Genomic DNA, 14,300 nt, shown 5'->3' on the forward strand with positions numbered 1-14,300 from the left:
TATGTTTATTAGCTACAACCTCTAGCAAGATTCTTCCCAGACTAAAACCCCAGTTCCCAAAGTCCTCCAGCCACAACAGTGTGAATTCCTCAGGGAGGTGCCAGTCTCATCCTCTTGATCCTCCCAAGGGGTTCTGGCGAGCTAAGAAAATGTTTGTCTCCCTGAGCTTGGTCTTCATAATTCCATTCCATCACAGTTTAATTCTTTAAGCTGCCTGAGTCACTGTGTGTGAGTTGGGCGGCCATATAAATTTGTTTAATAAATAAATATAAGTAAATAAATATTTTTCCTATGCAAATCCTTACCAATCACATTCTTAATCATATTGGGGTCTCTGAAAGATCAAATCACTCTCTTTTCTTTTTCCTTCCCATCAATTCATATCACCTAATAGAATATTTTTCACCTGGATAACATTCCCCAGACTATTTATACACATATTTATATGCTACCTCCTCCAAGCATTACAGTGAAAGATTCTCAGTTTGCCCTCTTGGGCAGTGCAGAGTGGACAGGTAGATACCCTGACAGTAACAAGGACCCCAGAAAGGGCTTTATAGGTAATAACCAGCACATGGAATTGGACAACGAAGCCTACTACAGCCAACATAGCTCCTTTCAGGCTTGGTCTCTTGAGGGTGGTATCTGAGGGCTTTGGAAAAAAAAAGTATTTCCAACTTGCTGGGATTCATCTTAAGCCTGTTTAATCCCATCTAACCCTTTATTGGGTCAGGACATCCACTGCATCTCCTGCTCAAGCCTTGGTGGATCTATAAAGCTTAGTTTCATCAGTATACATACATCACTCCAAACTGACAGATGATTTTTTCCAGTGTTTCACGCAGATACTGAAAATGACAAGGCAGGTCACACAAGCAAGGAAGGACAAGGATCAAGCACATAGGTATGAGGGTTCTACTTCAGAGTTCTCTTAGAGCCATGTAGTGAATTAATTATTTCTCTGTATGATTCTTAGAAGTATTATAATTACTTTTTTTTTTAATGCAAGCTTATGTACAGTTAGCCCAGTCCCTGTAGAATTGAGAAATTGGGGGCAGGGGGAGTATTTTGTTTTCCCAGTAATTTCTTCTATGATTATTCTTCTCAATCTCAGCTTACTTCAAACAATTGTTGTGGGAATAAAATGAGGAAGACAACCATGTATACTGCCTGGAGTTCCCAGAGAAATGGGAAGATATAGTTCAAACAAAATTTCTAAGAAACATCTTCCAGGTGCCCAGCTGTGTTCCAAATGCAGTACTCCAACGGGAAGCAGGAGTCAGTACACTTGAAACCAATCTATGGATTAATATCTTTACCCACTGGCTAAAATTACACCATAACCCCAGTGGACTGACCCATCTAATACTGGCAGATAACTTTGAGACGACCTGGAAAACAGCTATCCAAAAGAAATTGAGTCTCTGTGGGTTTTCCAACGATGCCATTTTGACTTTAGAGTTGGACCGAGCCAGGTCACTACTAAGGCAAAGGATCTTAGATATAGAAGGCCAAGCAGAAACTGCTGTTTTTAGTCATAATATAATTGCAAATAACCAAATTCTAGTGAATAAACCAGTCTCATACTTGCATCATATTACAGTCCCAAAATTCAGGAGAGCTTTATCCTTAGCTCGATTTAACACTCTCCCTACAGCTGTTTTAGAAGGAAAATACAGGAAAATCCCTTATGATACTGCCCCTGTGGTACGGGTGCCATTGAAACCACAGTCCATGTTCTTTTGTACTGTCAGTATTATAGGGACATTCACTTTCAGCTGATTACCCCTCTTTTATTTAAATTTCCCGGGCATTCTGATAATTTTTACTTGCATTATTTGTTAAATAATCAAGACAAATCTATTTCTTTAAAAGCTGCAAAATTTTGTTACATAATGTGTAAGCTTCACCCGCAAATGGTTGCTAATAGTCATTGATGAAAGGGGTAATATTGTTGTCTGTTTTATTATATGTATTTTTATTGGTCAATGACCGAAATAAATATGATGGATGAATGAATGGATGGATGGGAAGATATAATTGCAGTAAATACATTTTTTAAAAAATAATAATAAAATTTAATAACTTGCTTTAGATCTAGTAAATCATGACATTCTTGCCTTTCGTGCATCACTAATGGTTATCTTCATATATAAATTTTATTGCTTTTTAATTAATAACAAAAACAAAAAAAACCCAAAATAATAATAATGCATAAGAAGAAGAAAGAAAACATTAAAAGGTGGTATCACCAAAAAGTGGCAAAAATACAAGAACAAAAAAATAAATAAATAAAAGCTGTACTATAACATTATACAGTAGTTACATATCTATATATATTTATCTAATGCAAGTATTATTCAAATGCACATATATTTCCAATAACTTTATATAACTGTCATTTTTTTTAACCTACTGTATTTTGTATAAACGAGTCCCATATTTCATTATACTTATCCATACAAAGTCTACATCTACAGGCAATCCGCTCATAAGTAGCACGTGTAATCAGGTCTTCAGTCCACTGACTAAATGGGGCCATACATTTATCTTTCCAATGTTGCAATATCAGTCTTCTGGACATAATAAGGGCATGGAGAATCCATCACTATATATTAAAACTATTCTTCCAATTGTGGAATACAGATTTTGTATATATGAATATAATTTAAACCTGTCAAAGTCCAATATCTAAAAATACAAATATCCAGCTGATGAAAAAAACATTTCAGGCACAGTATTTTGGTTCTGATGAATTTTGGAGAACAGGATAATGAGACACAGGATAGAGATAGTTATAATCATTTATTGGTGGTTTGTGAGCCAAGTAAATCTCAAATTTAAACTATTTCTGCCTAGTCCTCATCCCATTCAGAGACGATGAATCACTTCCCATTTGGCAAGCTTTCTGCCTACAAGGCAGACCTTTGAAAAGCTTTTCCTGTATCCTTGTTATAGGTTAACTAATTCTGTATATCTAGCAATAAGCAAAACTCCTAATGTTATTTGTCAGACTAGACTTTGTCCTGTTTATCAGACACATCTCACTGTGTTAAATAGGGACAATTCTTAAAGTTAATTCGCCAGCATTATTTTAAAATATTCTATGATAAAAATACTAATACATCAAGTTTTGTAACAACAGAAGAAAAGTAGCAATTGGCAGCATTTTAATCAGACAGATTTGTCCGCTAGCAACTATACAGTTTTAGAAAGAAGTAACTAGAAAAGTTAAAGTAGAATAATTACTATTTTACAATACTGTAGTAACTATTCCATTTATTATGATATTAACACTCTAAAGGCAAGGTTCTGTAACTTTAAAATATGTGCACTGTTTTGAGTTACCATTACTACAAACTGAGATTTTGCAAAAATTCCCCTTAAATCTGTGGGTCTTTGTACAGTATATGCATGTAAGCAGAGGCATAAAAAAGTGGGAGAAAAAACAGAAAAAACATTTTTTTAAAATTCTGTACAGAATAAAGTTATTTGGTAGACCATCTGTTTAAAAATCATTAATAAATTAAATCTACAAAGTCATCCTTTAAAAGAAACACTTCAACTTCTGGGTTGTTAAGAGTCACTTTTACAGAAATAACATGATTTCTGTATCACTGACCAAACTCAACTTTGTACTTCAAAAGTCTTGGGCAGACTTTTCATTTTAAAACAATCTATTGCTTTTTTAACATTGTGTTCACATGGCATATACGGAAAAATGAACCTAAATTTATGCCATGCAACTGAAAAATAGAACTAAATTATAGTATAGATAATCTTGAAAAGTGGAGGCAACAACAAATGAGAATTTCTTAGTAGGATGAGACACAGCTGTCCCCACAAAGAACTTTGGATCTATCCAAAAGCCATCTTATTGCTAAGTACCAGATCACTAACAAGCATATCTATCAATGGGCCAATCCAATAAATAAATAAATAAAACCCTGAAGCATTTCCTTCTACAGCAGATAACTGAATGTCTTGTTCAAGCATTACTGATACACATAAAATGGCATATAGAATTGAACAGCAGAATGCTGTAATCCCAGAGACATAAACTAGTCCTCCAAAAATCATCATGTATATGTCTTTTGATAACTGAAAGGGCTCTACCCAGTTTCAAAGTGAAGCATGACCACAGACTGCACCTTAAAAATGTATTAGTTAACTACCAGCATGCTGTATTATGCAACTAGATGGAGCCATATTCCAAGTTCAAAAAGCAACATGAGGAATAGACCTGAAGCAAAGGATAATGGTTGATAAGGGTCCATGATGAGAATTATCAATGGCTGCTGATTATACCAATAGAGAATGATAGTAAAATTGTTAAGAATCTTTCTGCATGTCACTTGAAAGATACTGAAGGTTTTTTTGTGCTTTGGCCAGAAGAAGAAAGCAAATGGTGACAGTATATGGTAGCATTAGAAAATGTGATTTTTTATCAGATGATTAGTAATCACAGTAACATGTGCAACAAAGAAGCATTTTTTCCTACACAAATTATATCTCTTAAGCTTGTGGCTTCCTGAACTATACTGGGTTGTGAAGAGCTAATCTGAACTTCTGCCACCTCCTCCCTGAGCTTGATCACAGATCCTTTAATAGCTTGCTATGAGGCCTGGACTTTTTTTTTTTTTTTTTTGGTGGCTAAAACTCACACTTGGATCAGTGTGAATGACAATGACAGGGACAATTATGGTAGGGTCTGTTACCTCATCCTGTAAGTGAATGAATTACAACTATGACTCCAGAGGATGTGAACAGATTGCTGGGACCTTTGTCTTCTTGACCGTTGCTTAACATGGTTTGTAACTTCTAGCCAGGAGATTATTAGAGATCTCTAATGGGCTGTGAGAATAACTTTGGGAGACAGGAGAAAGAGCTGCAGCCAAGGTAACAGTCTGACAAGAAGTATCTCAGCCCATAGAAGGAATGGGGGTGGAGAAAGCGTCTCAGAAGGGACCTCCTTAGTCCACTGGAAAGTACAGGCAAGGGAGGGCAGAAGTGCTTTCAGGCTTGCAAGATGCCATTAGTGTAACCTTACAATAAAGGTAGTGTCAGGACTCTTGGATTTGGTTTCCTGTCTGGGCTACCTCAAAAGGCTGACAAGATCATAGTTAACATCATAAATGCCTCTTTGTAGGACAGCAGAGTAACTTTTTATTAAAGGAGGTAATTATTACATTTTTTAAAAAAAGAAGCCTACATTGGACCCCTTGAAGCTGGCAATTATAGTCTGGCTTCTAACTTCCTATTATTGAGTAATCCCAAAAGCCCTGTTTTAAACTTTTTCTGGAAGGCAATATAACATTGGAACCAATCAAACCTCAACAGGAAAACACTCCACAGAACCAGTCCCATCATGAAAAAACAATATTGCCAGGCTTTGGTCATCTAAGCTCCTGAAAATCAGGAACAACCAGCTGTTTCTTCTGCCCCCAACTGAAGTTGTTGAATCAACTCTACTGGGGAGAAATGGTCCTGCATGTAACCTAGCACCAAGCTATAACAGGGTCTATAGGTTAAAACCAGTGCTTTAAATTGCACTGGGAAGCTAATAGGAAGCCAGTGCAGGACCTATGAAACAGGTGTAATATATGCCTATCAGCAGGCACTAATGAACACATGAGACACTGCATTTTGCACCAACTGAAGCTTCCAGGTATTTATTATCTTTCAAGTCAACTCCATATAGAATGTGTTGCAGTAGTCTAATCATCCCAAGTAAGGCCACAGCTGGCACAACAATCAAAGCTGGGCAAAAGTCCTCCTAATCACAGCCTCCATCTGCTGATCAAGCAGGAGCTGTGAGTCCAGGAGGACCTCCAAGTTACCTTCAGGGGCAGTGTAACCCACCCAGAGATAAAACAGAGGTGAAGAGGATCCCCAATGTACAAATAGTAGCTCTGTCTTATTAGGGTTCAATTTGAGCTGTTCTCTTCCACCCATATCCCCACGGCTTCCAGACATCAGGACAGGATTTCACCATATTTCCAAATCAGCCTGGGGTCACAATGTATCATTGGGAATCATCAGCATATTGATGACACCAGACTCTGAGCTACCAAATTACCTCTCCCAGCAGCTTCATATAGATGCTAAATAATGGGGGAGAGAACCAACTCCTACAGCACTCCACATAGGAGCAACCCTCAGGCCAATCCCTCCTCCCCCATCACCATCAACTGGAACAAGCCACTGAGGAAGGAACTGACCACTGTTAGACAGTGCCTCCGATCCCCACAGCTGGTCCAGTAACATACTATGGTTGATGGTACTGAAAACTGATGAGAGGTCCAAGAGGACCAGGACAAGTCATCCATCAGAGCAACTAAAGCTATCTCTGCTCCATACCCAGGTCCAAACCCTGGTCCAAATTATTTATTTCTTCTAGGGAGCTCTGTAGTTGGTCCCAAACCACCATCTTGGCAACCTCTACCAAAAAGGGCAATAATTATCTAGCACCCTAGGATCCAAGGAGGAACTCTTAGGAAAGGGCAAACCAACACTTCTTTGAGGGCTGCCAGCATCAACTTCTACTGCAGTGAGGTGTTAATAACCTCCCAGATCCAGGGAACTATTCCCCTCACCTCCCACCTATCTGAAGAAGCCAGGAGGGACAAGAATCCAGTCTTGTAGAGAGTAAGGAAGATGACCATGACAGTGATATGCATGCTCCATTACCAAAGCAATGAGGGGAGATACATATTTTAAGTCCACAATAGACAGAAAATATTTTGAAGAGGCTCAGACAGACACCTACCTAATTCACAGGAGTATTAAAAAGGGAGAGAAGGTACAGCACAATCAGACTGTTGTGCCACTCTCAATAAAAGTAGTTTTAGCCTTCCTATGGAGTTGATTTCCTGGTCTCTCTACCTGGTAGGGCTGACAAGCCCATAGGTAGTTGAGGACATCCTAGACTGCACCCAATCCAGTTCCTTGGAGGTAACAGGTTAGAAGGAAACCCAGATATCATGGCAGAATAGCGCTCTAGTCACCACACAAGACTCCACCACAAAAAGCCACCTGTGATCAGTCAGCAGAGAGAGGCTGCTTGGGGGCTATTTTGTCAAGGGCCTGAGATAGCACCTCCTGCCAGCAGCAAATCAGGTCCTCAACCAATCTTTCGTCCAGTCTCCCACCTCCCCTTCTTGGGGAAGGTGGTTGAGAAAGTGGTGGCTTCGCAGCTCCAAAGGGTCCTGGAGGAAACGGATTATCTGGACCCTTATCAGTCAGGTTTCAGGCCCGGCTATGGAACGGAAACGGCATTGGTCGCACTTATGGATGATCTCTGGCGGGAGTGGGATGGTGGTAATGCGACCATCCTTGCTCTCCTTGATCTCTCAGCGGCGTTCGATACCGTCAACCACGGTATCCTATTGGGACAGCTCAGGGATATGGGGGTGGGTTGCACAGTTTTGTGCTGGTTCACCTCCTTTCTCTAGGGCCAATCCCAATCGGTGGTGATAGGGAGCGAGAGGTATCATCCTTGGCCTCTTCTTTGTGGGGTGCCGCAGGGTTCGGTTCTCTCTCCACTCCTTTTCAACATCTATATGAAACCGCTGGGTGAGATCATCCGTCATCATGGGATGAGGTATCATCAGTATGCTGATGATACTCAACTATACATCTCCATCCCTGGTGAGGTAAGTGATGCCGTGACCGCCCTCTTGCAGTGCCTGGAGGCTGTGAGGGTCTGGATGGGGAACAACAGGCTCCAGCTGAACCCCGGCAAGACGGAGTGGCTGTGGGTTACTGGCTCCTCTGTATCTGGGACGTTGTCATCGTTGGTCTTGGATGGGGTAGCACTGCCCCAGACAGACCCAGTGCGTAATTTGGGGGTCCTCCTGGACCCACAGCTCCTGCTCAAAGAGCAGGTGGCAGCCGTGGCCAGGAGGGGTTTTGCACAGCTTCGGGTTGTGCACCAGTTACACCCTTTCCTGGATCGGGATGCGAACAGTCACTCATGCCCTCGTTATCTCCCAGATAGACTACTGCAATGCGCTCTACATGGGGCTACCCTTGAAGAATATCCAGAAGCTTCAGCTGGTCCAGAATGCGGCCGCGTGAGCAATTTTGGGGGCCCTAAGAAGGACCCATATAACACCTCTGCTCCGTGAGCTGCAATGGGTACCAGTTTGCTTTCGGGTCCAATTCAAGGTGTTGGTTATCACCTTTAAAGCCCTACATGGCACGGGGCCAGGTTACCTGAAGGACCGCCTCGCCCCCACGATCTCAACCCGTCCCACCCGATCTCACAGAGAGGGCATGCTCTGGATCCCCACGGTAAAAGAACTTCAACTAGCAGGGTCCAGAAGACGGGCCTTCTCTGCTGTGGCCCCCGCCCTTTGGAACATCTTGCCCCCGGAGGTGAGACAGGCCCCCTCACTCCAGGCCTTTCGGAGGGATTTGAAGACCTGGCTCTGCCATCTGGCCTGGGGCGGGGAGGGAGGATATCAGAAATGGGGTTGGCTGGCCCCTTAGCAGCCTGGTGTGGCCCCTATCGGCCTCTTGGATTTTTTAGCTTTTTTATTTTTGTAATGTTTGGTTTTTATAACTTTTAATTGTATTTCTGATTTTAGTTTGTTGTAAGCCGCCCAGAGTCCCCCGTTGTGGGGAGATGGGCGGGGACAAGTCAAATTAATAATAATAATAATAATAATAGTAGTAGTAGTAATAATAATAATAATAATAATAATAGTAACAATAATAATAATAATAAATAATCTGCCCACATAATCAGTAGGAAGTCCTCAGTAATACCTCGGTTCACGAACGCTTCTGTTCACAAACAATTTGGTTTGCGAACAGCAGTGTTCACAAAATTTTGCTTTTGTTTGCGAACTCCACATCGGGTGACAAACATGACCCATGGCCATCTTCCCTGCTCTGACACGTGGTCGTGGCTTCCTCTAGGCGAGATCACAGTTGCAGACAGACACTTGCTGTGAAGCTTTTTGGTGTCGCCTCAAGCAAGGTTAGTGTCCTCTCTCTTCATACTGTACTGTACTGTACTTTGTTTCATATTTTTGTGGTTAAAAAAAAATACATATGGTTCAGAACGGATTAACATTATTTACATTGAACCTTATGGGGAAATTTGATTTGGTTCGCGGCCAGAATCGTGGAACGAATTAAGTTCGTGAACCAAGGTACCACTGTACTTGCTGGAAAACATATAAATCCAAATGCATCTGGGGCAGACCATCCAAAAAGGTCAAGCCCTGTGGAGGAAGTGTGGAACAATCAATCACATCTAGATCAGGACGGGCCATGATAAAGGAAGATGGTAATACCCTCCACCTCCAGATCACATAGCAACTGTTTGGAGATGAAAACAAGACTTAAGATCTCACTGCCCACATGCATCGGAGCTAAGATAACCTGGGACAAGCCCATGGTTGTCATGGAGGCCATGAACTCCTAGGGTCTACTGGGCATGGTCCTGTCCACCTGGAGGTTGAAGTCCCCCAATACCAACCAATAGGGATCTTTATTACCAGGCTGTTGACCACACCCAGGAGCTCCGCAAGGGATCATAACAAGTAGTACAAAAGCCAGCACATCAAAAACCCTAACTGAACACATAAGCACTCACACCCAGCTACCTCTGGAACAGCGACCTTGGCCACAGATAAGATCAACACATCCCATCTCTCCAGCCCTGGCATCAAGGTTGGTGTAGGACCTGAAACTGAGCAGAACAAATTTCTTTAAGGGCAACATCACTGCCCTCCCTCAGCCAAGTCTCAATAATACATATCAGATCTGCCTATTTTTCCACCACCAAATCATGGATGGATGTGGTTTTATTACAGACAAACCTGGCATTAACCAGCGCCAACTTGAGACCCAGTGGTCCAGGTAGAGGCAACTGATTTAGAAGAAGAAACTGCCATCAAATTGGCAGCTTCTCTTCCCTGAACAGCCTACTTGGCACCTAACGCTATATCTCTCCTAGCTCAATAAAACTGGGATACTGCAGCCATGTTCTCCACAAAACCCATTTCTGATTGCAACCACAGTCAGTTTCCAACCCTCTCTTTCCCTACTGCCTTTTCAATCTTTTAGTCAGTGTTTGAGAAGGCTTGCCTACAGCCGTTGTAGGCTTGGCTGCCCCACACTCCCTGTTGAATTAAGGGGAATGGCTTCTTTTTAAAAGGTTATAAAACACATCTTTTTGAACATATTTTTCATAGCTGATTATCTTTTAATATTTTTAGTTCCAACTTTGGCGTTATGCTTTTGTTTTAAATTACCAAGAGACCTAATATCAGATTGTTATAAAATCATTATTATAATTATTAATCATCTTATTTAAAATACTGTTGCAGATGCTTCTCTGGTGTATTAACATGCATTTTATGAGTAAACATTACACCAAATGGTATGCAATCCACAATAATTAGTGCATTCAGAGACCTGGAGTCTAAAATCTACAAGGCTTTACACATTTTACTTAAGAATCAAGAGGACTTCTATTTCCTGCATCTGAGTTCCACATTATACATCTGTGGGAAAATTCTCAAGTACTCTACTAAAAAAAAAAGCAAAAAAGAAAGAAATATACTTTACCTAACAATTCAGCTTTTATTACTGTATTCAGTGTGTGATTAACTCCTACTCCCACTAAGGAATAAGAGTAAAGTGTGGGATTTTGAAAACTGGACTCAGAGATTAAACTGAAATAATTGTTGATATATAGTTTTGCCACAGGACAAAATTTATGAAAAATACAGGTAGGTTAGAAAAAGTAGTAAAATGTATTTGTTAAGTTTATCACCATTTCTTCCTTCAATTATCACCAATCAATTCACTGCATGGATGTCACATGATCATCACTATAATTTGTACTTCCCAACTATTTCTGCTGTTTAAAGGGCCAAAAAAACACACAGATTGGCTTAAGGTCATAAAATAGATTGTGCCTGGATGAATTCTCACAGAGGCTTGTGGCAGACCTCTATATATATTTATTATGTTCATAAGCCCATAGATAGACAGTTTGGTATAGTGGTTAAGATACCAGGCTAGAAATCAGGAGACCTAGCGAGACGTGAGTTCTAGTCCCACCTTTGGCATGAAGCTACCTGGGTGACCTTGGGCCAATCACTCTCTCTCAGCCCCAGGAAGAAGGCACTTCTGAAATCTTGCCAAGAGAACTGCAGGGACAAGTCCAGGCAGTCACCAGGAGTCAACACTAAGGCATGCATGTGTGTGTGTGTGTGTGTGTGTGTGTGTGCATGCATGCACATGGCCATTCTTCCTGTTCTTCAGGAAGCAAACAGCTGCTATAAGCACTTACCATCTTAGAAACATTCTGATGAAGTTTCCCATACATATACTGTTTATTACAAAAAACATGATTCTATCTGTCATATTTTCCAACCTGGCACTTTCTGAAAGCTTAGGACAGGAAAAATAATAGCAATGCATACATAACTACAGCAGACATGAGACAAAATGCTAAAATCTCAACTACCAAAAGTCATTCCCAAAGCAAGTAAATTTTGGTGTAGGCTTTCACAGCCAGCATCTAAATCTGATCTAGACAACAGATTACTTGATGTTTCACCGGCAACTCTAGTTGGCATCTTCAGAGGCAAGGTGGTCTGCCATACAGACTGCAGGTAACTAAGCAGGGACTGACTGGGCTCCTGTTTCTATAGCCAGGTGTCCTGGCTGCTGATCGGTCTGGTCTATAGCTAGTCCAGGTCTGAAAAGACAGTTTACAATAAGTCTTATAAATTCCTGTTCAGTTCCTTTAGTCTGCTCTATGGAAGAAGAGATGCAAAGTCCTCAGATTAGCATTTTCCTTATAGGATTTTAAATGTAGATATCAGAAGAAGAGGTGAGGTGGGTCAAGAGTTTCCTCCAATGGGGAAACTGAGCAATAACATCTCAACCAAACAATAGCTACACAGCCATGTCAACTACACCTCAGCTGAGACACAATGAAATTAGTTTAGCTCTTCAACACTGCTGGTATTGTGGGAACATGGAGAACTGGAAATGCTTTCAAGGTAGCACAGAATCCATATGTCAAAGTGTCTAATACAATACTTAAAAAAAATAAAGCAGTTAGAAAGCCCCCTGAAGTCCTGCTGTGCTGCTCATTGTGGTATTCCAAGGAGGGATAAGTGAAGAATACTGAGAGTGTATGTCAAGAATATATAATCCCAGCAGGGTCACCCAAGGCATGAAGGTCATCCCAGCTGTCCAGCTAAAGCAAGTAGGCACCTATATAGGGCAACAGCAATACAGGAAAATAGTGGCAAAGATGATCACTGTAATGATATCAGCAAAGGCATAATTTCATATTGTGTGGGAGAAGGCAATGGTAAACCTGTATTTACCAAGAAAACCATATGAACAGGTACTGTAAAACAATTGTCAATACGCATAATGCTGGATGAGTGCCTCTCAGGTCAGATGGCACAACATGCTACTGAGGAAGAGCTGAGGATTTTTCAGAATACTAATGATGTTTATAACATAGCTAGATGAAAACCTTTGGGATGTCTAGTTGCTAATGTTGCCATGCAGGAAAAGAAAACCCAAAGCTGCAAAAACAGTGAGAGCCGAGAACCTAAGAAGCACAAAGAGGGGAAAGGTCAACACAAAGAAAGATGAAATGAACTGACTATACCCTGACATCTTAGGCATCAGCAAATTGAAATGGGCTGGAATTGGACATTTTCATCAGAAGATCATGCTGTTTACATCTCAGGACATAAACAACAAAGAAGAATGGTGTTGATTTCATAGTGAGAAAGGACATAGCAAGGACAGTACTTGGGTACAATGCAGTCAATGACTGAATAGCATCAATTAGATTTTGTAACATCCCTTTAATATCAACATTATAAGACAACCCTTTGATATCATGATTATCCACATTTATGCTCCAACCACTGATGTGGAAGAGGAGTAGATTGATGAGTTTTATGGTCAAGTTCTACCTGAAATAGACAAAACATGCAAGTAAGATGTGCTGCTTGTGGTTGGAGACTGGAATACCAAACTTGGAGATATTAAGGAAGAAAATGTAATTGGATTGTATGGCATAGGAAATTGAAATGAAGCAGGAGAATGTTTTGAAGCAGTGATTTTTTCATTGCTAACACAGTTCTCCAACAACTAAAAACAATGCCTATATACATGGATATCACCAGATGGTGTACATAGAAATCAAACTGACTATATTATTTGTTCAAGGAAGTGGAAAACTGCTGTAACAAAACAGATGTGGCCAGTGTGCAAACTATCACACAATAATTTTAATTTTACATGCTAGCATATCATTGTCCTGATGCAAAACCCATACACGGGTCAGGAAGCCACAGACTGGACAGAACATGGTGAAACAGATCCAATATGATATGATTTTGGAGAATGCACTTTGATCTTTAGCACACCAGGTCATCAAAAGCAAGGCTGTGTCCTCTCTCATTATTTATTCACCTTATATGCTGATATAGATATATAGATATATAGATATATAGATATATAGATAGTGAGGGAAGCTAGACTGGAAGATGAGCATGGTTTTAAAACTGGAGGAAGAAACATCAAGGACCTGCACTAAGCTGATGTGACATTACTCTGAGAGCTGGAAACGTAAATGATCTGCAAGCTCTGGTAACGAAAGTAAAAAAGCACAATGAAAAAATGAGTCTAGGATTAAATAAAAAAAGGACCAAACTAATGACAATAGGTACAGCAATTAGCTTAAGAACTGACAGTGAAGATATTGAAGTGGTGAATAGCTTCTGTCTTTTTGGATTGACTATCACCAATAAATGAAGCAGCAGTCAAAAATTCGCAGACTAGCACTTAGTAGAATAGTAATGAAGGCCTTGGAAAAGATATTCTGATGCTCTGATTTGTCTATACCTACAAAAAAAGTTAGCAAGCACTGCTCTCACATGCATTTGCATTTTACACTTCATACACAGGATACTAAATAAAAGACGTTTTGCTACTATTGGATTCTATAGTTTAAAAAATAAATTATTTTATTAGGTTTTTTTTCTCCCAATAGTCCTTAGATGTAACTTGAAATCTTCATGACAGAGTCTAATCCATTTAAATCTGCTAAATCTGCATCTTTTCCTTCACTCCATCTTGAGACCCGGGGCCTTTCCTCACTTGTACCTAACCACAGCATAAACATACCCTGGCAACATTTTTTTTCTGTCACAATCCACTGGCACTGCTTTTATCTCATCACCAGCCCATAAATAAGACAGACTTAAGTCACATTTAGCTGTATTAATGTTAAAGTAGCA

The 14,300-nt window shown here is 40.3% G+C and overlaps 1 protein-coding gene across 2 annotated transcripts in view; it reads right to left on the bottom strand.

Annotated features, from left to right (window-relative positions):
- Positions 1-14,300, bottom strand: part of SMURF2 (SMAD specific E3 ubiquitin protein ligase 2) — a 96,098-nt gene that overhangs the window by 64,213 nt on the left and 17,585 nt on the right. The window contains exon 1 of one of the 2 annotated variants that reach the window (XM_088138267.1): positions 9,618-9,678. The exons of the other annotated variant lie outside the window; for it this stretch is intronic. Coding sequence (XP_087994393.1) covers positions 9,618-9,663 — 46 coding nt within the window. The 5' untranslated portion in view covers positions 9,664-9,678. Of the gene's footprint in view, positions 1-9,617; positions 9,679-14,300 lie in introns of those variants that run through there. 2 annotated transcript variants of the gene reach the window in all.

This window comes from Python bivittatus, unplaced genomic scaffold (genome assembly GCF_059951505.1).
Source record: "Python bivittatus isolate LINGU-HERP-01145 unplaced genomic scaffold, Pbiv_v1 ctg000220_np1212, whole genome shotgun sequence".
Classification (NCBI taxonomy): Eukaryota; Metazoa; Chordata; class Lepidosauria; order Squamata; family Pythonidae; genus Python; species Python bivittatus.